General features: G+C 54.7%; 9 protein-coding genes across 9 annotated transcripts; 5 read left to right on the plus strand and 4 right to left on the minus strand.

The window, feature by feature from the left end:
• Window positions 1-197: 197 nt before the first annotated feature.
• On the minus strand, window positions 198-1,969 carry Z520_05242 (uncharacterized protein; the record flags this gene model as incomplete). Its single annotated transcript, XM_016775745.1, has 2 exons — window positions 198-1,685; window positions 1,736-1,969. The coding sequence occupies 2 exons, from the start codon at window positions 1,967-1,969 to the stop codon at window positions 198-200; spliced, it is 1,722 nt and encodes a 573-aa protein (XP_016632904.1).
• A 465-nt stretch (window positions 1,970-2,434) lies between these two features.
• Window positions 2,435-3,580, plus strand: Z520_05243 (uncharacterized protein; the record flags this gene model as incomplete). The annotated part of the gene is made up of 1 exon (XM_016775746.1): window positions 2,435-3,580. One exon carries the CDS (start codon window positions 2,435-2,437, stop codon window positions 3,578-3,580), a length of 1,146 nt encoding a protein of 381 aa, XP_016632905.1.
• A 2,862-nt stretch (window positions 3,581-6,442) lies between these two features.
• Window positions 6,443-8,961, plus strand: Z520_05244 (uncharacterized protein; the record flags this gene model as incomplete). Its single annotated transcript, XM_016775747.1, has 3 exons — window positions 6,443-6,550; window positions 6,626-7,210; window positions 7,276-8,961. 3 exons carry the CDS (start codon window positions 6,443-6,445, stop codon window positions 8,959-8,961), a joined length of 2,379 nt encoding a protein of 792 aa, XP_016632906.1.
• A 620-nt stretch (window positions 8,962-9,581) lies between these two features.
• On the minus strand, window positions 9,582-10,709 carry Z520_05245 (uncharacterized protein; the record flags this gene model as incomplete). Its single annotated transcript, XM_016775748.1, has 1 exon — window positions 9,582-10,709. The coding sequence occupies one exon, from the start codon at window positions 10,707-10,709 to the stop codon at window positions 9,582-9,584; it is 1,128 nt and encodes a 375-aa protein (XP_016632907.1).
• A 518-nt stretch (window positions 10,710-11,227) lies between these two features.
• Z520_05246 (uncharacterized protein) lies at window positions 11,228-11,869 on the minus strand (the record flags this gene model as incomplete). The annotated part of the gene is made up of 2 exons (XM_016775749.1): window positions 11,228-11,600; window positions 11,661-11,869. The coding sequence occupies 2 exons, from the start codon at window positions 11,867-11,869 to the stop codon at window positions 11,228-11,230; spliced, it is 582 nt and encodes a 193-aa protein (XP_016632908.1).
• A 1,254-nt stretch (window positions 11,870-13,123) lies between these two features.
• Z520_05247 (uncharacterized protein) lies at window positions 13,124-15,171 on the plus strand (the record flags this gene model as incomplete). The annotated part of the gene is made up of 4 exons (XM_016775750.1): window positions 13,124-13,943; window positions 13,999-14,149; window positions 14,196-14,616; window positions 14,671-15,171. The coding sequence occupies 4 exons, from the start codon at window positions 13,124-13,126 to the stop codon at window positions 15,169-15,171; spliced, it is 1,893 nt and encodes a 630-aa protein (XP_016632909.1).
• Window positions 15,172-16,471: 1,300 nt separating this feature from the next.
• Window positions 16,472-18,157, plus strand: Z520_05248 (uncharacterized protein; the record flags this gene model as incomplete). The annotated part of the gene is made up of 1 exon (XM_016775751.1): window positions 16,472-18,157. One exon carries the CDS (start codon window positions 16,472-16,474, stop codon window positions 18,155-18,157), a length of 1,686 nt encoding a protein of 561 aa, XP_016632910.1.
• Window positions 18,158-18,321: 164 nt separating this feature from the next.
• Window positions 18,322-20,007, minus strand: Z520_05249 (uncharacterized protein; the record flags this gene model as incomplete). The annotated part of the gene is made up of 2 exons (XM_016775752.1): window positions 18,322-19,747; window positions 19,808-20,007. 2 exons carry the CDS (start codon window positions 20,005-20,007, stop codon window positions 18,322-18,324), a joined length of 1,626 nt encoding a protein of 541 aa, XP_016632911.1.
• A 674-nt stretch (window positions 20,008-20,681) lies between these two features.
• Z520_05250 (uncharacterized protein) lies at window positions 20,682-22,421 on the plus strand (the record flags this gene model as incomplete). The annotated part of the gene is made up of 1 exon (XM_016775753.1): window positions 20,682-22,421. The coding sequence occupies one exon, from the start codon at window positions 20,682-20,684 to the stop codon at window positions 22,419-22,421; it is 1,740 nt and encodes a 579-aa protein (XP_016632912.1).
• Between the last annotated feature and the right edge of the window lie 563 nt (window positions 22,422-22,984).

The following is a 22,984-nucleotide window of genomic DNA, read 5'->3' on the forward strand; positions in this document are numbered from 1 at the left end:
CTCGATGCCAGTGTTGGCAAATCAACGTAACTGGGAATTGGAGCAGCCGTAGGTCATTCGAGCTGAATTTTCTCGCACTAGTAGTTCAACTCTGGAAATCACCGATCGGCATCGGCGCCATGAAGTGGGACTTCGCCACGGCTGAATGAAGGAGGTCCACAATCGCATGCTGCAAAGATTCGAGAGAATTGTCATGACTAGCCTCCGTCTTGTGGCCCTGGTTCTGGTTGCGTCGCACGTTCCTTGCTGCTCAAAAGACTCGAGATCAAACACGCCAGCATCAGTGTTGCATTGAAAATCGCCATGATATAGAACGGGCCGGCCAAAGAGACTTTGTCAAACAGCAGACCCCCGACCTTGGTTAGAATCAGGATTGCAGCCCCTCCGTAAAGCGAATATACACCGGCAACGGAGCCTTTCAAGGCCGACAAAGGCGTTTCTGCATTCCCTTGTTGGATGGCTGTCAGAAGAGGGCTCTCCTCATCGAGACGGGCGTCAGTTCCTTGACCGTTGTGCTCGGAGGTGTTGGGCGGACGTCTTGCTTCTCTGCGAAGTACTCCTTTACTCAGTGTACCGAGGCTACAGACGATTGCGCCGATCTGGCTGATTCCGATGAGGCAAACAGCGAAGAATGCTGCGGCCCGTTGCGATGTGTTTCGATCATCAGGATCAAATTCGTTTGCGAACAAAGGGTAACCGATAATTCCTGCCATCGAAGCCACAAGGAGTGGAATTTCTTTTCTCGTCGCTCTCGCAGCCCAGTAGCCGAACACAGGGGCAAAGACAAGAGCCACCAATTCCGTAACGCCAGTGAGTTCTGCGGCAACCACATAAGCTCGAGGGCACCTTCTCTTAATATCCGGGAGACCAGTTGGATCATCGCTGGAGGATGGATCCACACAGAGACCCGATGAGAGAAATGTTGCGTTGACAAGCAGGGGAATGAAAAGAGAAATGCCGACGGAAGAAGCTCGGGCCACGAAACCTCCAAGATACCCAATGGCTATTTCGGAGCGTTGAAATCCTGCCATGATAGCGGTTTGAAAGTTGTTCAACATTTGAGTGAGTGCGTCGGTGAGGCGTGAGATTGCTCCGTTGCGGCGAGGGACGGCAGATCTTGAGGGATAGTCTTCGGCATCACTGTGTAGACGTCGAAGACCAAAGAAGCACCAGATGGCCAGCAAAAAAGCCACCGCAGCAACGATGTAAAAACTGTCTTTCAGCGCAGCCTTCTCTCCAATACCTGCATACTGAAATTTAGCCGGAAGGGGCAGGAAAAGAGTCAAGGCGATCAGGGCACCAAAACCGGTGAACATGCCCACGAATCCGGCAACTCGACTTGTCGAGCCAGCGATCTCTGAGTCGGCTGCTGTCAGATCAACTTTGCTTTTGCGTTGCGAGGATCTCGACACGAATCTTGCTGGTGTGATCGTCACCTCTGACTCAATTGACGGACTGGTAGCATGGCCATTCCCGGCAGCAGCGACGCCGGCACGTTGATTCTCGGCTGGATAATTGGTTGACGGTGTCGCGACAGCAGGTAGAATTGCCGTAACCATGGTGGAAGCCGCAGCACCTCCAAGGCTGAAGAATAACCTTGCCAGCAGCAGCTGGGGATAGACATTTTTGGCTTGGACGAACAAGACCAGGGCCAGGCAAATGATCAGGTAGCCTGCAACACAGACCTGTAATGAATCAGTTTTGCAGCTCGTGACAGTACCAAAGAGGGTCTTACCGGACGTAGGCCCATTCGATCAGAGAGTAAGCCCCATAGCGGACACGCTACCAATGCCACCAGCTCATCAGCAAACCCCAGAGTCCCAACGGCATCACCCACGGCATCCTCCTTGCCAATAAGGTCCGTAATAACAAACGAGACTGAGGAATTGAGAAAGACAAGAAACGCGATGGAAAAGGGGCAGACCCCAAGCAGGTACGTGGCAACTTGGAGCTTGGTGGCCGTGAACATTGTTGCAGCAGGTGGCAAAAGCACAAGTGATGACTTCCGAAACAACGACTGAATCAAAGACAGATCTCCAAACCCTCACGCATATTTAGCAGCCTGTATAGCAGCTGGAAATGATGTATATGAGCGACTCTGTAGAAGGGAGCAGGGAGATGTTGTGGTCATCGATCAGCGGGCCGGGTGTCCCTCTACCGGGCTTGGCACCACCTCGGCGAAGCCGGAATCTGCGATAGGCACTAGTGCAAAGTATGTTGCTTCCACGCGCAGATCTTCCTCCGCATTTTGCTGGGCGAATTTGTTTGCTTTCACCGCGTGTCAAACAGAACAAACATCTTGCAGCGGCCTGCCCACTACAATTGGACTCGCCGCATGATACCCTTTGTTCAATCTCGAACTCATACGTACCGACCTGCAGCAGGCCGGCAGGCCCCGGCTGAGCAGCCAGGAGCTGCTTTGGAACTCCAGCTCATGGCAGACGCATCAGACTATCCCGACGACATTCAATTCGCCGGTCTCGTACAAGCGGCAACTGCAGCGGCCGACGAACAGACGCGCGACCCGTCGTCGCTCGGGAAGCGCAAACGAGATGACCATGTCATCGAACACATTCCTACACTAGACGAAGACGGCGTTGGTGATGCTTCTGATCCCGCAACCGCGTCGAGTCCTCCGCACCTCCAGAGTTCTGCATCTGTCTTGTTCCGAGAACCTTCGTCGAAGAGTAGGAAACACAGCAGGCCGCCGCTTGGAAAGGTCTTTGCATCTTTGGAGCTGGCTCCAGAGAACTTCTTGCGGCTCCAAACCGCTGCCAAGGCATTCATGCTGGACGAGGCGCACCCTGAGCGGAAAGAGGTTGTGGGACCCAAGAAAAATGCAGGTGGCTCAGATTTGGCCAAGTTAAACTTGTGGAATTGCGTTGAAGAGTTCCTCTCCGTCCACGGCTATGGGGAGAGGTATTTCGCGCCAGGAGCAGGAGAGGGTATCCCTGGGGCACCTCAAAGAACCATATTCTGGCCTCAGGACAGCCAGACCATCATCAAGCTAATGATGCCGCTGATGAGGAAAATGGTCACCAATGAGCGCCAGCGGATGTACGCCGCTGCGACCAGGAAACAAGGTTCGGCTAAAGAATCGGGCGAGGAGCAGTCGCCAGCACCTGTGGACCAGTCTATCATGCCTGACCGCAAGGCTCCTGAGACAAGTTTTCCGGACCAAGAGATTGAGGTTCATCCACCTATACCGGTGCAACAAGACATCCCAAGCTTGTCGCCACATGTGTCACAGCCGAGCACAACTTTCAAGCAATCAGTCGTCCTTCATGTCAACGTGGTGTCAAATACTGGCGGAGCCCTGAGACGAGTGATACCAAGGTTTAGCTTGACACCAGAAGCAGCGCCTAGTCTGTCAGCTTTGCTTGCCGAGGTGGAGAAAAGGTACACATTGTCGGCGAGGTCGGGAGGTGCTCCTGGCGTGCAAAGCCGTCCCATCGTCAAGGTGTGGCTCACCGATGGCCTGGTCACAGTGGTTGAAGACGGAGAGTGGATGGTTGCGCTGTTGAGCGCTGGGGTCGTTGACTGGATGGACGGTGAGGTTCGAGTGCTCGTCGAAATCTGATACCGCACTGCAATCATAAGTCCCCTGGGGCTCTCGGCCGTCCGTTTCGAGAGCATCGGGTTGCCGACTTTGGCAGCCTCACAGCCTCCCTTTTAGGCGAGCTTCCCGAATCTAGACAAAAGATTCTAGGGCTGAATTCATTCCTCGGGGTTTAAAGACGGCGCCACTTGAATCCCGAAGACAGGGACAGCGAACAAGTGTCGCAGCCTAATGCAAGCCTCGTTCCTGGCGCTCATGCTTCTAGCAACTCGGCATCTTCCATGGGCTCCCAAAACGTAAAACTGCAGGTGGCCCATCACTCGACTTGTCTACAGACCATGGCCGATCGACATTCTTCTTCCCTCTTTCTGCTGTACCTCAGAGCACGAGCTGCAGCTTGTTTTGACAGAAAACGCTCCGGCAGAGGTGGCGAACACTGACCGCCGTGTCGACGGCAGGGGTCAAGCATGCCCTCCCGAGTCCCCAGCGTGAGCTCCCCCTTTCGACGACAGGGGACTCCCGTTTATCTGAGCCCGTTTACAAAGCATGTCGTGCTAAGACGGCATTTAAGCGCAATCGTCCTTGATATTAAACATGCTAATCTTTCCTTTCACTCCCAGCCAGTCAAGGCGACCAGGCACGGTCCCAGAGTCGAAGATCCAGCCATAGTCGTATCTCAGTATCCTCCTTGTCTTACGTACTGTGTCGCTCCGACAACAACTAAACCCGACAGCTCATCCACTTCAATCCTGCCGAGCACGTTTGACATAACATGATGGACACTACTCGTGTCGCTCGTACGAGTGCTCGTGGGACGTGGCACGCAACGTGTATTCCAAAACTATGTGGCTAGCACTGCAAGCAATTCCGTGGTCCGAAGCAGTGGGACCCAATTGATAAGTTCCGGGACATGGGGATAGGCTTTGGCGCTTCTGGCGGCCCTGAAATTGTAGGACTTCTCTGGGAGAGGCCCAGCAACTTCGCCTACTCGTCCGAGTATGTCGCACCACACCCCCGTCCTGGTCACCCGCAAGGATCATGTAGCGAGCAGCCATCGGAGAAAGCACGAACTGGTGGCAGACCAGAAGCAGCCATAGGGGGGAAACCCGATTTCCTGCTTCTTTACGAGGGACCGAGTACTCGTAATGCATTATTCCGGTGTCATGCTGTTCTGCAACATCCCCAAGTAGTATCAAATGCTCCTTGGCCTACCGCACGCGGATTTGGGTTACCGTTTGATTGGGGGGCAATGATTAATTACTATAATTATGCTTTTTGTGACGTTTGGCTCGCCTTTGTAATTCCTACCCAGCCGTCCGATCGGGCCCCAACACGCGAGAGACGGTGCGCGTGTCCTCTGAGTGCCGGGTTTCGGAACTTTAGGACGAGCACGAGGAAAGAGGGGAGTCAGAAGGAGTAGGACAAGAAGGGTGAGCGCTGATCGTTGTCGGAGGCGGGAGGGATGACCAGTGGCCAGGTGAGGTGGCAATTGTCGTGCTCGTCGAGGTTGAGGAGGGCTTAAAAAGGAAGTGATGCGCTGGTTGCTTGAGACCAAGCGAGAGAGCTAATCTGGATTTTGTCAAAGGTCGGCGCACCGGCCTCTCTGCAAAGAAATTGAGGCCTTTTCGAGCGTCTTGTCGTCTCGCTGGGCATCCAAGATAGGAAGCAAGGAGACTAAAAAGACAAGATAATGATGGCGGTAAAAGGACTGTCAGCAAGGGCCATGCAGTTTGCTGCAGAAGTGTTGGTAAAAGGATACCTGGGTACCTGGGGACCCTTGCTGCAAGTTGCAGTGGCAGTGGAACACCAACCTTGGGCTTCAGGGTGCATTAGGGAGGGGCACCCAAGGGGGATGGCACCCAGATGGCGCCGGGGGCGTCATGGAACCCAGTCCTTGAATTTGAGCTTGGGAAGCTGCCTGTTGGTCGGACTCTGTTAGCGAGACGCACGACGCCAACGTCAGGCAGGTGTCGCTGTGGTTGGCCAGCTGGGGGCGTTAGCAGGGAGATAGCCTAGCACACCCCCGGGCCTTCAACTAAAACCACAGGCACCCACAGGTCGGATCTACACTGAACGGACTTTGAGCTCGGGACGATCGCGACCCCCGATCCAACAGTGGAGGCTTCTTCACGTCAGAACAGCCCCCACCAAGACGCCCCCAGCGTTCCCAGTTCCCACCTGGGCATAGCACCTCCCTGAGCTCCGACAGGCACTGGCCCCTCAGTGGCTGGCCCAAGCGACAAGCCGGACAAGGCCCAAAACTCCACCTTTCACATCATGGCTGCCAGCTGCGAGTGCCTCGTAGGTAAGGGTTCAACGCCCAAAAATCAACCACCACTACGTCCTCGACTTTCCTCCCCTCCAGAAACAGGCTGGGGAGCTTGAGCATGGTCTTGTTGAAGCTCTCCAACGTCTACGGCAAGCTTATTGGGAGCTTGTGGCCCAAACAAAAAGACTTTTGGAGCTTGCTCAATGCTCATCCCGTCTCCTCCTTGCTCATCGTTGGCCGCCCTGTCGCTGTCCCACCCCACCCCGTCGCTCATTGCCCTTTACTGTCAAACTCCCAGCTCCTGCAACTCAAGCCTCATGCGCAATTGAACATCACATCCCCTCTCCATGCCAGAGGCGGGCATTGAGTCGAGACTCGTCCTCACCGCCAAGCAGCATTTTACGTGTTACTCTGGAGCAACACTATCAACTCTGCACTGCCCTCACAGCGTTGAAACATATCTCTCATCCCTACCTACCCTTTTCTCCTCGCTCCCCTTGTACATACTGCCCCTTTCATCCCTATGCTGTCGGCAGGGATGAGACATACATACGATTGCACAGTGGCCTTATAGCTCTATTCTCTTTTCATTTGTATCTGTCCACTTCCCAACCATGAGACGCATTCAGGGTCGCGTGACGCGCGACGACATTCGCTCAGCAGGGCTGAGGCGGTGGGATGGCCGAGCTCGAGTCACGACGGACTGGGTCAATCTTTTTCATGTATGTGCTCACTCACTCCAAAGCCCGCCCCTGTCGCGTTCCCTCGCGAGACACTCATGGGTCAACCTCTTTTAGGAGCCAGAGCTGTGCTGGCCGACAGGCGATTGTCTTGTCTACTTGCGTGAACCGGGCCAGTCCAGTCGTGGACCTGCCTTTCGAGTTCATACCGCCTTCCTCAAGGTCAGAGGCTTCGAGTCTTTGGTGGACCGCTGCGTGGTGCGAAACTCGATTCATGCGGCAGTGCAGTGTGTCCTCCCCAATTGCTCGGGATGTGACCCTCAGGAGTCAGTACAAGAACTGTACGTCCCAGCTCCTCATGGGGCAAGCCTTGAGGATATCTTCAACCATCACATTACCACACGGAACTTCTTTGCATGGCTCTACAACCGACCACTGGCTGGCCGGACATTGGGGTCGGCGTTGGCGGCGCTGAAGAAAAGGGTCGACGTCTATCGGCCTGATGACAGCTCCCAGAACAAGGTGGAAGTACTGTCGTTTGCGGAGAACCAGAGATATCTGGACTTTAGAGAGTGTGTTGATCATGCTTTAGCAGCTCTCTCCTTGGCCGAGGCTCTTCAGGTCGAAGATCTTTGGGTGGACGCATTTGCCCATTGCGTGGGAATGAGTCACCGTGGCCTTCGATCAAGCATCGAATATGCAGTGAGTCCATATTCCTCCTTACCGCGACTCCTTTCCACCGGCGGCCAGGACTAACCAACGATTAGGGTTTGAGCGCGAAGTCCAAGTCGCTCATCAATCGCGCCAGGTTGGAGATGGATATTCGACTGGACAGGGTCAACAAGTCCGTTGTGACCTTCTTTGAAAATGACGTGTCAGGAAGCTTTCTCGGCTTGCCTCAGCCAGCGAGAGACCATCTCAACAAATTCCGCTCCTTCCTCAAATCGTTTTACCATGATCGTTATGGTACCTGGCCCCCTAATGATTTCGAAGAAGAGGTCGTTCAACAAACCATATACACGACAATGTTCTCGGATTTCCGGAACCTCTATCAGCACCTGGTCGATCCTGAGTCCACGGTGGATATGGTGGAAAACGACATCACCAAAACTGGCGGCGTGTGTACTCTTCAGAACATCCAAGCTTTTGACAAGAAGCACTCTTATGAGCCTCTCGCTCAACCGCTACCTCTATTACCGGAGCCGGTGGAAGCTAACTCAGGCCCACGGCCCAAGCTTCAACGAAGGATGTCTTGGAATCCAATCCAAAAACGCAAGGCGCTTAGAGAATCACGCAAGGCGCATGACAAACGCGCTCTTATTGGTGCCTCCAATCGAGATTTATTGGTCATGGACTGTCCCTTGGTTCGGAAGTACTCTGAGTTCGAGGAGATGACCGTTGACGACGACCTCGAGGGACTCTCCGCCATAGAAGGTCGCAAAGTGAGATGGATCCTGGTTTATGCCGTCCTCCAAACCTTCCATTCAATTGCCCAGCCCCCAAAGGAAGTCCGAAACACTTCCAACTTGACATATTCCCTTTGTTGTCAGCCTCCGAAACAAAAGCCGTGGCAAGAAACGCCTCTACCTCAGGTCCGCACCCTGTCTAAAAAGCCGTCTCAGCTGGCTCCCGACAATCGCTATTCACATACCAATGTGTCGTCTTCCTCGCTGGGGGAGACACTGACGAGAGGGAGATCGGCGAAGATGCGTCGGCGTACCCTTCCCGCGAATCTACCCGGGACTGTGATGGCCTCTTTGTCTACCAAAACACCGCCAGCCTCCCGCTCTACCTCGCTCCGAAGATTGATCTCTCGTGGAGGCCAGACCAGCAGGGATGAGATGCCTTCCAAACGCCCTTCATTCTGTGAGATCTACGTTGAAGGCTATGGGAATGGGTTGAATGAAGTTGCCCGCGGTGTGTCTGACTCTCCTCCGGCGGAGCTTACTGCCGAACCTGAGGCAGTAATCAAAGAGGACCAGCAAGAACCCCAAGAGCTTCAGGGTGACATTGTCCATGAAATGGCCGCCAACGACAGCGAGGAGTTACCTCCACTCCCGGTATCGGAGACCTCAGCTACAACAACACCACCTAGCATGTCTCGCGAATCTTCCAATTCTTCAGTCAGCAGTGCCTCCTCCAATGGCAACGAGGACAGTGACGACGTTTCTCCAATAACACCGGCGGGCAACGTGGCATGCACACTAGAAGAGATTCTGAAGTCTACCAGCACCATCAAACGACGGAGGGATATCACATCCGCCACACTCAAGCAGCGGCCTCGGTCGCTCGTTCTCCGAGGCGCAGTTCCTCACATCAAAATCATCAACAGTGACCGGTACAATGATCCTGACCTGGAAATGCCGTACGTGCACTTCAATACACAAACCTGGGACATGATTTTGGAGCAAAGACCAATGACTGCGCCCAGCCCGGCCGCGATCACTGCCTAAGACTTGCAGAAGAGCAAGATCACCCGATCACCCATAGGGGGGAAGCTGACGATTTTCCTTACATCCTCCATCTTACAATACGTATAGACAACCTCCACACCTCCACACCACCACACTCACCAACTCTTACCTGTGGTGGTGTCACCTTAATGATACCACAAGCAAGCAAGAGCAAGGGGAAGCATTGCATGCGGGATTAATTTGCTTTTGGGAAGAGAAGGGGGTTAATCAATAATGACACGAATCTCATTCGCATACAAAGACCATGACCGTACTGGCGCCTGCAGGCGATGGGGGTGGGAATCCAACTAAATCATACCGGCGTTCTTTTTTTGCGTGTTCGATATACCCTTGGGCGAGAGCGGTTAATCGTGAGGTAGAGCGGCCATTCTGGAGAGCTTTAGTTAGCAGGGCAGATGCGTGAGCGCGGCACCATAGCGGAATGTCTTTGCCTCATGAAGTCGAGTGTGTCAATAAAGAAAAAGTTCAATGGCCCCATCTTCTCACATGTTTATTTGCCCTGGGGCGAATAGACAGGTATGCTTTGCAGGGTGGTTTTGTGCAGCCTTTTCCACTGATTTGGGTCCTAGACAGGTGTAGTTCAACTGGATACTACTGATTCATCCAGCTCCTCTCCTCTCTCGCCACGCATCGTCCAAGTCCTCCTGCGTGACCTGATACCCCCACTGCAGACAAGTCTGGTGCATGACCGGGCTGACTTTCCTGTCACCATCACCGTCGTCATCATCGTTATCGTTATCATCGTCCTCGTCATCAAAGACACTCCTAACCCCCATATCGACATATTTCTTCAACAACATCCTCTTCCACCTCCCCTTGGGCCCCACGCACCTCACCCACCTCCCGACTTGTCTCTCGTCCTCGCCATCGTCCAACCGCCTGCCCAGCCAGAAGCGGATGTACCACTCGAACCAGCCGCGGGCATCGTGCCGGAAATCGATCCAGCCCGCGTCTTCCCACTGCGCGAGCGTCTGGCCCGCAGCCACGCCGTGTCGGTTCAGCGAGGCGTCGTAGCGTGCGGATGTGATGTACTTCTCCGGCGGGGAGAGCTGCGCGAGCCACGTTGCGGGGAGTGTTGAGAGGTGGTCGTCGACAAGGGTGAGAGGCGACAGCGTGCGGCTCCGCCAGGGGGAGAAGAAACTGGCCCCAAAAGCGCCCTCCTGCAGGATTGAGAGCGGGGATTTGTTGGGCACGAAGAGAGGGTGTGATGCGAAGTGGTACCGCTGGGTTAGAGCGTCCTGGGTCGGTAGGGGCGCTGACGCGGTCCAGGAGTTGTAGTGCTGGAGGAGGGAGGGGAGGGAGGTCGGGAGTGATGATAACATGGGTTTCGAGACACGGGAGTTGGATTGGGTACCTTCTCTCCGAGGACGGTCATCATCAGAGGTTCGGGCCTTGCGGTTGCTGTTGTTGTTGCTTCTGTTCCTTGACTTTCGCGACGAGCCGCCGTCCATGGCCGATTCCACGTCGCCAACAGGCCCCTTTGTGTCCTCGGTGTACGTGTAGATTCCATGGCCTCCTCCCCTGGCAGCGATTCGGGCAGATGTCCTCGTGGACGGCGTCTTCAGGTCTGCTGGGCTGGGACTACTACTACTTGTAATTCCTCTCCGGCGCCTCTTCGCGGACGGCTTCCTTGGCTCCCCTGGCCCTGCACGACGCTTGTCTCCCGTCCTTGCATTCGAGGTGCCAAGCAGGTTGAGGGACTCGAGCAGTTTTTGTTTCTCTCGCATGTTCGCGAGGCGCGCGGCCTCTAAGTCAATGCCGGGAGCCATTCCATCCAGCTGGCGGAGCGTGGAATTTCTGTCTGACTGGTAAAAGTTATATCTGCGAGGGCAGTACTGTATGGAGGAAATACTGGTGTATTGTCGCGTCTCATCGCAAGACGCGTTGACATTGACCATGACGTCACCCGCTAGAATTCATTGCTTACATCCTTACATCCATTATTCTATTGCCATGCCGCTGGTTGTGTTGTATTGCATGGTATATAAGCCCCCTGGTATGTCTTGTCTCAAGCTCTAGGTATTTGCATACCACCCTCGTTTGAAAGCCATCTATCGAAACATCTGATTCCAAGCTTCCCAGTGGGTTTTGGCAGCCGGTTGCCGAGCAAGCCCCCATCTCTGCAGTTCTTTTGTATCGTCACTCACCGACGTATCCGTTTCACGCCAGAGTTCAAAGTCGATAATGCTGCATTTCTTCGTCTCTCGCTCCCATAGAATGTTTCGTAGCCCGCAATCCACGGGTTCTATGCCTTGAGCGTAGATCCACCTGGTCGACTGTCAGCAAGGCAGGGACAAATCTGGACGGAAGGCTCGTTGACTTGCTTGAGTGTGGCGAGGAACTTCTGTGAGATGTCGGTTCTCTCCTCGGCCGGCATCCCCCAATAGTACATGTTAAACAGTGAATCGCCTGGCATCTTTGTCATAACGAGGAATGTGAGGTAACCCCCCGGCAACGGTCCCTCGGCAGGCTGGACTGCTTTTTTGAAATTTACCAGAACCGGCGTGCATGGGCTATTAGCGTCTCTGAACTTTCCAAGAGCTTTGAGTTCATGTGCTGTCGTGGTGCTAGGGCCGATCTCCGGGCTGTTACTAGGTCGTCGCTCTCCTCCCGGTATTCTCGGTGCCTGAAGTCAGCCTGAATCCAGCCTGAATTCGTCGGCAGGACTTCAGACATACTGGATCTTGATCTTGATCACATACTCGTCCTCTGACGAAGAATTTCCGTGGCGGCGCCGGCAAGTCAGGACGATCCGTGCTTCGGCGGGAGTTCCATCGTGACATGACCGATAAGTAGCCAAAGGTTTCAATAGCTCATAGGCATTTCCATCGGCAAATTCAACAACTTTGTCGAGGTATGATGGTAATATTGGAGCAGCTTCTTCCATATTTAGCAGTATAAAATGCACCCAAGACCGGCTTCGCTGACGGACCAAAGAATAAGCAGCGGGAAAGATTTATTACTGATGAGATCGTGTTGGAACATAGATCTAGTCGGACAGACGTCCAGAGAAACGGAGGTAACGGAGGTGACTGAATTACCCTGTAGACCCTCACACAGCTCCTTCTCGTGGTGAAAGAGAAGTTCCTGGAGTTGTTTGAAGTCGAGGATGGTGGTGGAGGATCGTGGATACTCGTATCTCGATTGTGGCCCGATCAACCGACCACTTCTCCTTGGCAGAGCTTATTGATCCCGTCATCCGGGTAATTGGGGATTCACAGTAACGCTCATACGATGAACTCGGGGACCTTTACGGTGGTAAAATCCAAGTTGGACAGAGGATACGAGATCTGTGGAGATGAACGATATGAACATTGCCTGCGCAGAATGGGAGAAGGGCGTGGACTCAGTACCTAATTACTACCAGGTAGCTGGCTCGCTGTTGCATACCAGGTTACTCAAGAACCCTAGCTACCGAGTACCCTCGTACTCTCGTACTTGGCAGGCATTCATAGCGGGTTTGAGACGGGGAAGGAACTGAAGGCGTGAAACACCAGAAAACCATGTTCCCCATAAATTGGACAGTTTCTGAGTTTTGCTCGTTTCTGGAGCTCCGGGCGAGGCGGGCAGCTGCTCGATTCATGTTTCAGGCCCGCCCTCGCCGCTTGGGGGATTTCAGTGGTGCCAGTACTAGCTACCTACCTAGGTACCTAGGTAAGTACCTAGTAGTAGTGGGTGAGTGGGTGAGTGGTGCCAATGCTGCCAGTGGCTCAGTGGCCCAGTGGCCCGGTGGAAGATCATCGCGCCGGTACCTGCATGAAATATCCCAATTGAGCCCAACTGAGCCAAAAGGCCATCCACTCCATCCTCGATCCGTTCTTCCTCCACTACCGACTAATACATCTTGACGTCTGTGGTTTCGCTCTCTGGTGTCTCCTCTTCGCACAGTGGCTTGGCCGGTGAAGGCGCTACCCCAGAGAACAGAGACCAGACGAGCATGATCTCCCCTCTCGATCTTTGTCACATCTAATTCACCGCAATCTGTCTCCCTTCTACCAAGCGTTTGTACCCTTTCCAGCCGATGCCATTCAAATACAGGCCAAACCCGCGGTCGCCCCCTGCTCCATCGATCAAACCCTCCTGCCATCTCAGAAAGGCCCAGTGAAGTCGACCTAGCTGATCTCATTGGCACCGATTGGATATGATTGCCACCTCCTCCCTCAGCGCAGAAGGACCCGCTTCTGCTTCTCTCCCTCTCGTCGCTCACGATGCCACCGATCGTCCAGCCTCGAGGGCGCAGACAGCCGTTTCCGAGGCCAAAGAACTGCCCGTAACCTACTCCACCGATGCCCTTTTACGCGAACCCCTTGAAGAAAAAGAACTACGTCAAGTCAATGGTGGTCGCCGCGCCGAACAAGAGCTGCCTCGCCTACAAGCAAATGCGCAGATAACGCACGGCGACAGCTTGGAGCCCATCCTTGAAGATGATCCCGCGTCCTTCAACCTCATCGCTCCTCCTCCCCCGAACCAAGGCGATATCTTCTCATTAGAGACCCAGACACAAGCGCTCTTCTCGAGGGGACATCTACAGGTCATCTTCGCCGATCCCAGCTACCTCTTCAAGTTCACCTCTTTCCTTGGAATGTACAGACCCCAGTCGGTGCCCATGCTCGTGCACTATCTCGATTCCCTCAAATCACTGCGGGCCATCAATTATGCCGACGCCATCTGCGAGGGCCTAGACCCCATAGAAGGATATGAGTTTACACAAAGGCCAGTCAAGCCGACCATCAACACGGCATTGGAAGAGAGGGCGCACAAGGCTTTCGAGATCTTGGCCATGGAGGAACTGCCTGCTTTCATCACACATCAGTACATACAAGTCGTGAGCAATAGTATCACCGCCAGAATCACCGGCTCGCTCTCACCCCAACTCCGGGAAGCCTCGGACGGGTTGGCAGAGGTGTTTTGTTTGACGGACCCCTCCAGGCACGACAACCCAGTCGTCTTCGCCTCCGAAGGTACGCCCCCCCAAGGACGTGGAGTGACGCGTCGTGCGTTGCTAACGGGATGCAGAATTCAACCGGACCACCCAGTACGGCATGTCATATGTTCTGGGTCGGAATTGCAGGTTCTTGCAAGGGCCTATGACGAACCCGCACAGCCTGCGGAGGATCCGAGAAGCTCTCAAAGCAGGCAGGCAACATCAAGAAGTCCTTCTAAACTAGTAAGTGCAAGCGTCGCGCAATTTTGACATGTCTGACAAGAGCCAGTCGACGAGACGGCTCTCCCTTTGTGAATTTGTTTATGATGGCTCCTCTTTCCGACAGTAGAGGCGTTGTCCGATATCACATTGGGGCGCAAGTTGATGTGAGTGGCCTTGTCAAAGACTGTTCAGAAATGGAGTCCCTGCGAAAGTTGTTGGACCTGCGTGCTCGAGGCGAAGATCCACCACAGCCTGAGAAGCCTAACCCGGAGAAAAACGACGAGCTGCGGGAATTGAGCGAGATGCTCAACCAGGGCGAGTTGAATACCATCAAGCGCCATGGCGGTAAGATGCACCGCGAAATCGTCGAGGATGACATCGAGAGTGTCTCGTCCCACCATCAGCCTCGACTGTTGCTCAAGGACCCGGACACCATGGTGCCATCGATTGCCAGCATCAATGGTAGATTGAGTGGCATATATCAACATGTAGGTTGGCTGTGGAGCCTGCAGATGTGCTCGTATGACTGACCGGTTGTGCAGTATCTCCTCGTACGACCATATCCTTCTCTGCGCATTCTCTTTGCAAGCCCGTCACAACGATTGCCTGGAATCTTACAATCACCCTTCTTGAACAAAATCGGCGGCTCCAATCGAGTACGTGAGGAATTGACGACGGCGTTTGCCGAAGGACGAGGCGTGACTGCCAAAGTCCGCTGGGTGACTAAAGGCGACGATCAAGGCAAGAACAAGTGGATTCATTGCACGCCGCTACTGGGCCAGTCAGGCCAGATTGGCGTATGGATGGTGGTGGTTGTTGATGACGAAAAGAACAACGAAAGGTGGCCTCCTGCGTCGGGACGACTCCCACCCCAAGTGGCCGGCCCAGAGAGAAGCTGGACTCCGGCTCCCAGCAGCGGATACCAGATGGTCGGATCGAACCACAACGCTGTTGGCGACATCAACGGTGGATTCTCGGATCGGAATGGCGGTGGCAGCCTCGGCAGTGCCAGCGGCAGCGCAACCAGCCTGAGGATTGGATGATTGGAAGCATTTGGCCTTCTTGGATGTTGTTAATCTTGCCTTTCTTGAAGCATCTGCCGGTATATGAACTATGTAAGATGGCGAAGAGGAGAGATTTGCATTTGGGGATCTGGTGGCCCAACGGGCGGTGTTCCGGGGGCCTTTACTGACAGCTCGTAGTAATATTTGGTGAGCATCTCACACCGCCGACCCCAGATAACATTAATGACGTCAATGTCTGTCCTGTATTCATGCTTGACTACTAAGATGCTGAGCTTCTGGGAGTCTGCTTGTAGGCGCTGAAGTCGCTGGGGGTTGTCAATGGTGCTGATGAACATGGGGGCCGGCTGCGCCAGGCTGCGTTGGGGGCATAACGAGTCCTTAATTGTAGAAAGGGGGGACCGTGGCCGCCTTAATTGTGGAGTTGAACTGCAAAGGTGCCACGATTACCTCGTACTACGGTATACCGAGTAGTTACCTAGGTATGTCCATCTGATGGGTCGCAAGGAGCGGGCGGGACCTGGGGCCGCTGTCTGACCGCTGCTTCAGTGGAGGAGAAATGGTCTTCCCTTCTCCCTTCTATCCAGCCTGTCCGTTAGCATGCCTCTTCTCTAACTGCCCCACGCTTGCGTCGAGAATGTCCCCTTGTACTCGGTACACAGGCCCCCAAGTTTGTTGCAGGGGCAGTCCTGGTCGAGATCAGAATGCGCCGTCCCCAGGCAGCGGCGCATCTCGAAGCACGCTGTAATTCACCTCTGGTGCCTAGCAGGTAAGTACCTACAACCCGAAAAGTGGGCGGAATTGGGCCCTTGCAAGCATTCACAACATCACCAGCTGCAAGACTGTCCAGTGCGATTGCACTCAAAACCTACCTCCTAGGGCGGAAAGTAGGCAGTCTTGACTGAGTGCTCGTAGGTTGCGGCGCCATTCTCTGGCTTCAATCGTGGCTGTGGGCATGCTCAAGGCCGTCGTTTCAAAATGCTCGCGTCTCTGAGAAGCCATCTGCTACCTAAAAGAACTCAAATTCCTCGAAGTCGCAGTGCTCGTAAGTCAATGCTTTGGCTTTCTGTTGGGATCTAACAAGATGCATTGTGCTAGCGACATACCGTGTACCTGTCGTTCCCTCCATGAGGATTGCAATCCCGAAACCTGCCCTCAAAGGCAGCACTCAGACAAGCTCGGCAGCAATTTCAAACTGTCCGAGTTTTTCAAAAATGCGGAACGGGGATGTTCCATCTGCTCTGCCATCTGCAGCGCACTCTCCGTGGAGCCAGTGAAGAGAGTGTGGCTGGACACCATATCTCGCGAGAATGGTGTGCGGATGGCGGAGCAGGACATCCCCATCGAGTTGATGCGCACGGGGGAAAGACCTGGCCGGGTGGTCATCAGAACAGGAGCTTCTCACGGCTCCAGCTCCCAGGTGTGGAGACATTTCAACTTGTTCGTCCGGCCAGGAGGACCTGAGCCAAAGCAATGTATCGCCCTGCGGAAGCTGAAATGTGCACCCCTCGACAAGACGGATTCTGCTGAGAGCCATCGTTTTCTGAAGCAATGGTTGGACGACTGCAACAATCTTCATCAATGCGCCGCGCCTGAGCCCCCAGACTTGCCGAAACGCGTTCTCAGGCTTCACCAAGACCGAGTCCACCTGTATCTGAGCCAAGAGAACGAAAGGGCTCGTTATGCGACCTTGTCCCACCGCTGGGGAAACTCTGATGAGAGCTTCATCTTGGAGTTGACAAACCTTGAATCCCTCACGAAAGACATTGCTTGGTCTCAACTGCCCAAAACTGCCCAGGATGCTATCGAAATCTGTCGGAAACTCGACATCGAATACCTGTGGATCGACTCATTGTGCATCATTCAGCACTACCAGCCGGATTGGGCCGACCAGTCGGAGAAAATGTCCACCATCTACGGCCAGTCCTATCTCAACATTGCAGCAATGGACTCGAACGACTCCCGTGGTGGCTGTTTCCGGTCAACAGGGTCGGACAAGCGGTACCCTCCTCATACTGTGCCTGGCCACCCAACCCTCCAAATCCAGCAGCAGCCTCACTTCACTCACCTTGACTTCGGCGCAAACTACTTCACTTCTGGTGCCTCGCCCCCACTTCTCCGTCGCGGATGGGTCCTCCAAGAACGGCTCCTGTCCCCGCGCTGCGTCTACTATGGCAGGGACGAACTCCTCTGGGAATGCAAGGCGTGTGCGGACTGCTTCTGCGGCGGTACCAATGTCATTGCCCGCTTTAAGGATGTCCATCATCGCTCGCTGACCCCGAACGGCGATCCTCTGCCATTCGCTTGGATGAGAGTCACCGAGCGCTATTCTTGCTTGGATCTGACGCACGATTCCGACCGAGCAATTGCACTGTCCGGCATCGCCCAGGAGGCGGTGCAGTCCGGCCGAGGAGGGAAATACCTCGCCGGACTGTGGTGGGACAAGCTGGCATATCAGCTTGTCTGGAAGCTGTCCAGCACGTATCGCAGACCCGAGGAGTACATTGCACCCAGCTGGTCGTGGTTATCGGTGTTCGGCAGGGTCGATTACGGTACAAATCGCATGGACTACAGAGCTGCTTGGTCGACCATTGATGTCGTGATCACCGATGCTGCAGTGGTGGCATCAAGACCGGACGGTACAGGCAAGATAAGATCGGGCTATCTCTTACTTAACGGCAAGGCTTTGGGCATGGAAGTCGAGGTGACCGAGGTGCGGAAAGGAGACAGGCCAAAGATGAAGCTGACGCATTCCGAACCTCAGTTCGAGTATCCGGATTTCCTACCGGACTATGTGATGACGCCAAAGCAAGCTGTGGCGATTGAGAAGGTTGTTGTGCTCTATTGGGGCAAAGTCGTTCACCAAGAGACCTTTATGGTTCTGCGCGAAGTTCCCTACGACGGCGGTCTGGCGTTCGAACGGTTGGGACTGCTCGAGGCGGATGGCCGCTGGACTCGACATTTTCACGGTGTAGCGGAACCCAGAACGGACTTACGGATAGTTTAGAGGGGTGGTCCTACTTGAAGACTATGGCACTGTTGAACATGGCTGACTGGGTCGCGGGAACTTCCAGCAGGAATTCCTGCAGGATCCCTGGCGAAGATGAGTCCTCCGGCCTCTCTGCTCAAATGGTTCGTTTATATCACACGCCAGCAGCTTTCCAGGTCACATTAGCGTTGGCCATCTGCCAACAACCGCCACGAGACATCTTCATATCCTTTGCGTCTCTTAATGCTCACTTTCACGTCGCCCTTGGGCTTGATGACGCTCAAGGGGATCTTCTCGTTGTCCCGTGGAGGCAGCTTGATGGGTGTTGTTCCGTCTGGAGCAGAGATATCGAACGCCATCAATAGGTACGCGACGAAAGCGAGGATTTCACTCTGCGCGAAGTGGCGTCCGGGGCAGACCACGCTGCCACCGCCAAAGAGACGGAATGCAGCTGATGGGACACCTGGTGGCAGTTGTGTTGCCGCCGGCTCCCTGAGATCCAGGCCCGACGACGGCTCTGAATCAGCATCGTCGGCTACAGATGCTTGTTGACCCTTGATAAACCGTCGAGGATTGAACTGGTCGCTGTCTTGACCCCAGGTCTGGGGATCGTGATGTATGATGATTCCGGCCACTTGTATGATGGAGTCTTTTCTTAAGTAGTGTTGCCCGATCACCGTATCCCGTAACACATATCGAAGTGAGGCAAGGTTGCCGATCATGCGCAGCGACTCCCTATACGTCGACACAAATAATGGGCAGGACGACTCTATGGTCGAGAGGTTGATGTTTTTGCTTCCGTCTTCGTTGTCATCGACGGCCGACTGGATCTCTTTCCGTATCTGGGCCAGCAAATCCGGGCGGCTGATAATATTCGCGAGAATCCAGAATGTCGATGGCACAGCATTTCCGAGGATTGCAAAGTGCAAGATGATTTCCGATCGCCCGGCCTCGGCTTCGGTAAAGCCGTGACTGAGGTTTATGCTGATGCGGTTCTGGATGAGAAGAGACGCCTTGTGCCACCGCTTCTCTTTTACATAGTCAACGAGGGCTTTGGCAACCGCCTCTCGGCCCAGATATGCTTTCCTTGCCGTGACGGAAGGGAAGATGTCGATGATGAGGGCCAGCATACCAGCCTCGAAATCCCAAAAGGCGTCAACCAAACTGGGATCAAGGGCGAAGATGTTTTCGGGCCCGTAGATGGACTTTGCGTTTGCAAAGGCAAATATGGACTTGATCCACTGGAACAGATTGATGTCCAGGCATTCACCCCCGACGGCGACGTCGTTCAGCATCTCCGAGAAGATCGACATCTGCGAACGAGTGAGGTCTTTCAGGGACTCTCCTCGACCGAGCACGGTGTTGAACATGTCGTGCATGGTCGGCATCAGGCCCCAGTCGCCTTGCTCGGCGTTGACGTTGTTCATGACGATCTTCATGGTGCTTGGCTTGAGGCTGGTCAACCTGCGAGTCACTTCCAGGATGACATTGTAGAACGCAAGGTCCTTGTGCTGTCGCTGGAGCTGGGCGGCAATCTGTGGAGACGTGACGATGTACTGTCTCGTAGATAGTGTGGGTAACGTGTAGATCGGGTAGCGGGTGTTGCGGCTGAAGCGACATTAGATTGTGAGTGAGTATAATCGGAGGCAATTATAATATAGCACTCACTTGACTATCTCGAAGTATTTGGTGCCGTGTCTGATGATCCCGATTATGTGGCCGATATATGGGATCCGCGGCTTGATGATCGGAGGCTCTCCAGGACTGTGGTCAATGGCGAGCCCACGGTGGATGGTGACTGCTAACAGAGTTATGACTGTTAGGAGAAGGACAATGACGCTGGCGGGCAGTCCTGTTGGAGCAGCCATGGTTGAATCCATGCTTTGATAGCTTGCGCCCGCCATCTCAGGTACAGCCGCGTGCTCATCCATACAACATGTCGGACTGTATATGCAGGAACAGCGGTGGTGTTGGGAGCTGGAGGGCTGCTGTCCAAATCTGCCTGTGCTGCCACTCGGGCGCAATCTAATCTAATCTCACCTTGCCTCGATTATAAGGAGTATGAAGCGGTGAATGAAAGCGGATCCTTGTATGCACCATCTCTCCCGCATCCTGCATCCTGCATCCAGCATCCCTCATCGCCTCCTTCCCCATATCTTCCCAAAGCAGAGGGACACGGAACGAAAGATGGACTGGACTCTCGACGGCAGCCTGTCGCCACACAAGTCCACCACACAGCTCGTCGCCAGTCCCTTTCCTACAAACCAACCTTCCCGTCCATTGACGCACACCCTAGCTCAGCTCTCCACATCCTCTCCAACCTCAAAGGGCAAATGGCGCTCCATCTGCCGTGATACACCCACAATTTGCTGCTCGGCTCCAGGATGGACCACACGACGCCCCTCCACATTCAGCCAGCCTGCCCGCAAGGTCTTTTGGATCGTGCAGGACCAACTTGTGTCTATATAATGGAGGAGACACTGGGACTGCCCCCAGCCACGCATGTATACCTCCAAGTGGTTGCCTCACCCAGACTTACAGGATGCATTTCCCTCTGTTTCGCATCCTCGCCGCCCTCGCAGCTGTGCGTGCTGCCTCCCTGAATGACGTCTGTTCCGTCTCCTACGTCAAAGCACATCTCCCACCGCCTGGTTTCTACCAGGGTGTCACGATCAGTCCCTCCTCGGTGACGGCAAACCCGGTGACCAATGTGCAGGTGGTAGACTACGATTTCTATCCCGATGCCATCTTCGACTATTGCAACGTCAGCTTCACCTATTCCCACGATGGCCTGGACGACCAAGTCCTCTTGACCTACTGGCTTCCCGCGCCAGCCAAGTTCCAGAATCGCTTTCTGGCCACGGGCGGCGGTGGCTATGCCATCAACTCAGGCAATCAGTCCCTGCCGGGTGGGATCATCTACGGGGCTGTCGCTGGCATGACCGACGCAGGCTTTGGCGCTGCTCAGAGCAACACCATCACTCAGTGGCTCTCGGCGAACGGGACCCTGAACTGGCACAACATCTACATGTTTGGCTACCAGGGGATTCGCGAGATGACCCAGCTAGGCAAGGAGTTCACCAGGAGCTTCTTCAACCTGACCCAGTCCAACGCCACCTTGTACACATACTGGCAGGGCTGTTCCGAAGGCGGTCGCGAAGGGTGGAGTCAGGTCCAACGCTACGCAGACTCCTTCGACGGAGCTGTAATTGGCGCCCCGGCCTTTCGCTGGTCCTTCCAGCAGACCCAGCTCCTGTACCCGGATGTGGTCGAGCAGACGATGGGCTACTACCCGTCTCCATGCGAGCTGCAGAAGATCGTCAACGAGACCATAATCGCCTGCGACCCGCTCGATGGAAAAACCGATGGCGTCGTTGCACGGACCGATTTGTGCTATATGAACTACAACATATCCGCCATCGAAGGGATGCCTTACCACTGTCCGGCAACACCAGCAGTTCCCGGCGTCCCCGCGACACCTGCCCAACAAGGCAACGTCACGAAACAGGCCATCGCCGTGGTCCAGAAAATGCTCGAAGGCATCCACGACACCCAGGGGCGGCGGGTATATTTCGCGCCGACGCCGAGCGCGCAGTTCACCGAGGCGCAGACGGGCTGGAACGCGACGTCCAACCAGTGGGGACTGTCTGTCATCGCGCTGGGCGGCGTCTTCGTCGAGGTGGAAATCGACATGCTCAACGGCACCAACATCCCAAACCTGAACGGCGTCACGTATGACACGCTCAAGGACTGGATCGTCGAGGGCATGCAGCGCTTCCAGGGCGTGCTCGAGACCACGTGGCCGGATCTGACCCCTTACAAGAACGCGGGAGGGAAAGTGCTCATGTTCCACGGCGAGTCGGACTGGGGCATCCCGACGGCGTCGTCGGTCCGGTACTGGGAGTCTGTACGACGAATCATGAGCCCATCCGGCCAGGGGTACAACGCCTCGGTGGCGGCGCAGAATGACTTCTTCCGACTCTTCCTGGTCCCCGGCGCCACGCACTGCGCCGCCAACCCGGCCGAGCCCAACGGTCCCTTCCCGCAGACCAACCTCGCCGTCATGATCGACTGGGTCGAGAAGGGCGTCGTCCCCACCACCCTGAACGCCACCGTCCTCCAAGGCCCCAATAAGGGTCAGAACCAGCAGATCTGCGCCTGGCCCTTGAGGCCCGTGTGGTCTTCCTCCGCCAACGCGACTAGCCCGCAATGCCGCTATGACCAGAAGAGCGTGGATTACTGGAACTATGATCTTGATGCCTTCAACGTGCCTATATACTGAGCTCCCGGGAAGAGAGCGAGGGGGGAAAGTACTGAATGAGTCGAAAAAGGAGGGAAAGGGCGAGGGAATAGTGGAAATGGCCGGCCCCGTATATACTGGTTGAGGGTTTAAGTCCCTCGTGTGGAAGGATGTGTCGAGCTCTGGGGTTTGTCAGGAATGAAAAGGAGACACAAATGACAAAGAACACCTATACGAGTCAAATGTGCATATCCTTGGAAAGCACTTTCTGATCCCGAGCACTAATATAGGATAAGCCCCATGTGAGGATCTGAGGTTAGAGCTACAGGACTACTACTGTAGCTATCTGGAATCTCAAGCACGGTGTGAACTCTCAGGAACCCCTCTTGAGTGCTTGTATATTCGTGGCAGAGGCTAGTTTATGTTACCCTAGTGTCTTCCAACCTCCTCCCTCCGTACGTCTAGAATATAGCAACAGCATTGGGATGGCTTCCGACACCGCCTAGACGCACGCACCAGTCAGCAAGGATCCCGTTCTCTATCCATAGAAGAAGCGGATCATGGACCTCCCACAAGAGGGAAACAGGGGGAGGGAGTGGGGAGGA

Source organism: Fonsecaea multimorphosa (genome assembly GCF_000836435.1).
Source record: "Fonsecaea multimorphosa CBS 102226 unplaced genomic scaffold supercont1.9, whole genome shotgun sequence".
Lineage (NCBI taxonomy): Eukaryota > Fungi > Ascomycota > Eurotiomycetes > Chaetothyriales > Herpotrichiellaceae > Fonsecaea > Fonsecaea multimorphosa.